A 2558-nucleotide genomic window follows, 5' to 3' on the forward strand; every position below is an offset into this window, starting at 1 on the left:
CTATTTTACCAGGCAAAACATTAAGAATAACTTCTTATTTACAATGTCAGCTTAGCGGGTACCAGAGACACCCATAAGGAAAAGGTGAAGGAGAAACAAAACATCAACATATCCAAGTCACATAGAGAATAAATCAGATAAAAATATAAAATATACATAATAAATAAAAACAAAACATATAACTTAAAAGACATAGCGCACTCAATATGATAAAACATATGCTTAGCATTGACAGGTCAGTGATGGTATAAAGCTCATGTAAAGTTGATTTGAACTGGCCCATAGGTACAAGTAACTGTAATTTCAGATCATTCTGCAAGTTATTCCATGTGGAAGGGGCTGCATAGCTAAAAATGAACTTCCCCTGATTTGTCCTGATCCTAGGAACAGACAATAGGTACATGTTTTGTGATCTAAGGCCCTACCTGCCACACTCCTTCCTCATCAGAGACGCACACAAATATGTGGGTAAAAGACCAAGAATTGCCTTATAGATAAAACACTGCCAGTGGATAAGCCTCCTGACAGCCAATGGAAACCAACCATTCAAAGACAGTAGGGTACACTCTAAAAATGAAATGTTGAATTTACTCAACCATGTCATGTGACCTGGTTCCACTTAACTGAGTTGAGTAAATTCAAAGCAACATACTCATGTTCTTTGGCTAAAAAACTGGTATACTGCTTTGAATTTACTCAACTCAGTTAAGTGGAACCAGGTAACATAACATGGTTAAGTAAATCCAAAATTTATTTTTTACAGTGTATATGGTACAATGATTTAATTATTAATTCATTCTTCATCTTCAGTTTAGCTAAAACCCCAAGTTTGATGGCTTTTCATTATAGTTCAGAAAAAAAAGCTGTCAAGGCATGCCAAACTGCTGACGTTTTCACTTGTGTACTTTTGCAGGTTTTTGAGTGAAAACTCAATGTTCAGTGATCCAATCGAGTTCTCAAACATAAAGAGGCATTCAGAGGGAACGTTTTCAAATGACTACAGTAAATACCTGGAGACAAGAAGAGCACAAGACTTTGTCCAGTGGCTGAAGAATTCCAAAAGAAATGGGTAAGGATTTCTCACTTTTAACGACATTAATAATGATTCGAGGCAGAAATTTGGACTTTTAGACTTACTCTGACTCTGATTTTTTGATTTTGCGACGACGCCTCCTTCTGTTTTATTTTGCAGGAGTTTATTCAGACGTCACGCAGATGGGACTTACACCAGTGACGTCAGCTCCTATCTGCAGGACCAGGCAGCCAAAGAGTTTGTGTCCTGGCTGAAGACCGGCCGAGGCAGACGAGACTAAACTCTGGCTTAGCCCCTCTGGCTGTTGCCCCTTTTTTCAAGAAGAATGCAGCTATTTTTCACTGATTCTGCGACAATGTATGTTTCACAATCTGTGCTGTACTTGTTCCCGTTAATACTATTAAAATCCTGTTCACAAGAAGCCTTGCYGGCCTTCAGTGATTGAAGGAAATGTTGCAAAATACATATGGCTCATAAATAATGTTGAAAATTTAAAGAAAAGTTTTTTCCCTCTATTCTSTCATTTTTATCTTTTTGTTCAAATAAATTTGTAATGTCCTCACTGATTTAAACTGGAGGTGTGCTCTTCATTTATTCCATCTTTAGACAGTTTTTTTTAGTTTTAATAAAGGGATATGTTGTTCAAAAGAAATTATATCAAAAGAAATAATTCACCAGATCTTAGCAGGAATCAATGCTTCTATCAGAGAATACAGAATCTTGTGCACTTTTTACCTTAATGTCTGAAAAATGGCTAAATTATCCTAAAATCATTTTATTTTGCTGTTTCTCTTAATAGGGTTTAATACTCAGTGTTAGTGTTGAAGTTTTGGCCTGAAATGTGATTCCACTATTATTTATTTATTTATTTATTTGTTTGTTTGTTTCAAATCTTGCTTGCCTAAAGAGGCAGAACAAAACCCAATAAGCAGTTTGCTCCCCAGTGAGAGCAGTGCTGTGGGATTTCCTACGATGATGCGTTTCACCTGTCAGCTGCTCACTGAAGAAGGATTTCCCACCGATGAACTGACTGCACACCGAGGACCATTGTGCGAAATAAGAAGTAAAAGAAGAAATCGTGTCAATCAGCTCAGTATGGTTGGGATGAGTGACTGGGTCAACACTCCTCACTCCTCCTGGCTCTGAGACAAAACAGTAATTCACATGAGCCCGGCGGCGTGACGAGCTCTGGGATGTTCCACCTCTCTCGGCTGTCATCTGCAGCACATCAAACCATCTGTTGACTGTGAAAGAAATATCTCTGCCCACTTCAGTCTGCKCCCGGGCCAAACCTGTCAGGGTTAGGAGGAGTTGGCACAGGTTTCCTCCCCTGCTTTGACTCTGAGTGTTTCTCTAACATGAGCACTGGTGTAGCTTGATAACCCCTGCTTTGTGATGCATAACACTTTCATTGATTACTGTTATGGCAATATTTATTTAACAAAGACCGAAATACGTGGTCCAAGAATGAAGGTACTCCGTGAGATGATCAGCTGAGTTTTATTGCAACAACAGGAAACAGAGA

At 38.6% G+C, this 2558-nt stretch overlaps 1 protein-coding gene across 1 annotated transcript; it reads left to right on the forward strand.

Annotated features, from left to right (window-relative positions):
* Positions 1-913: 913 nt before the first annotated feature.
* gcgb (glucagon b) lies at positions 914-1605 on the forward strand (the record flags this gene model as incomplete). The annotated part of the gene is given in 2 exon segments (XM_014001510.1): positions 914-1069; positions 1193-1605. Coding segments are annotated over 2 exon segments (277 nt in total), but the record flags the coding sequence as incomplete, so codon positions are not given.
* Positions 1606-2558: the final 953 nt, after the last annotated feature.

The sequence above is a fragment of the Austrofundulus limnaeus genome, unplaced genomic scaffold (genome assembly GCF_001266775.1).
Source record: "Austrofundulus limnaeus strain Quisiro unplaced genomic scaffold, Austrofundulus_limnaeus-1.0 Scaffold9, whole genome shotgun sequence".
Classification (NCBI taxonomy): Eukaryota; Metazoa; Chordata; class Actinopteri; order Cyprinodontiformes; family Rivulidae; genus Austrofundulus; species Austrofundulus limnaeus.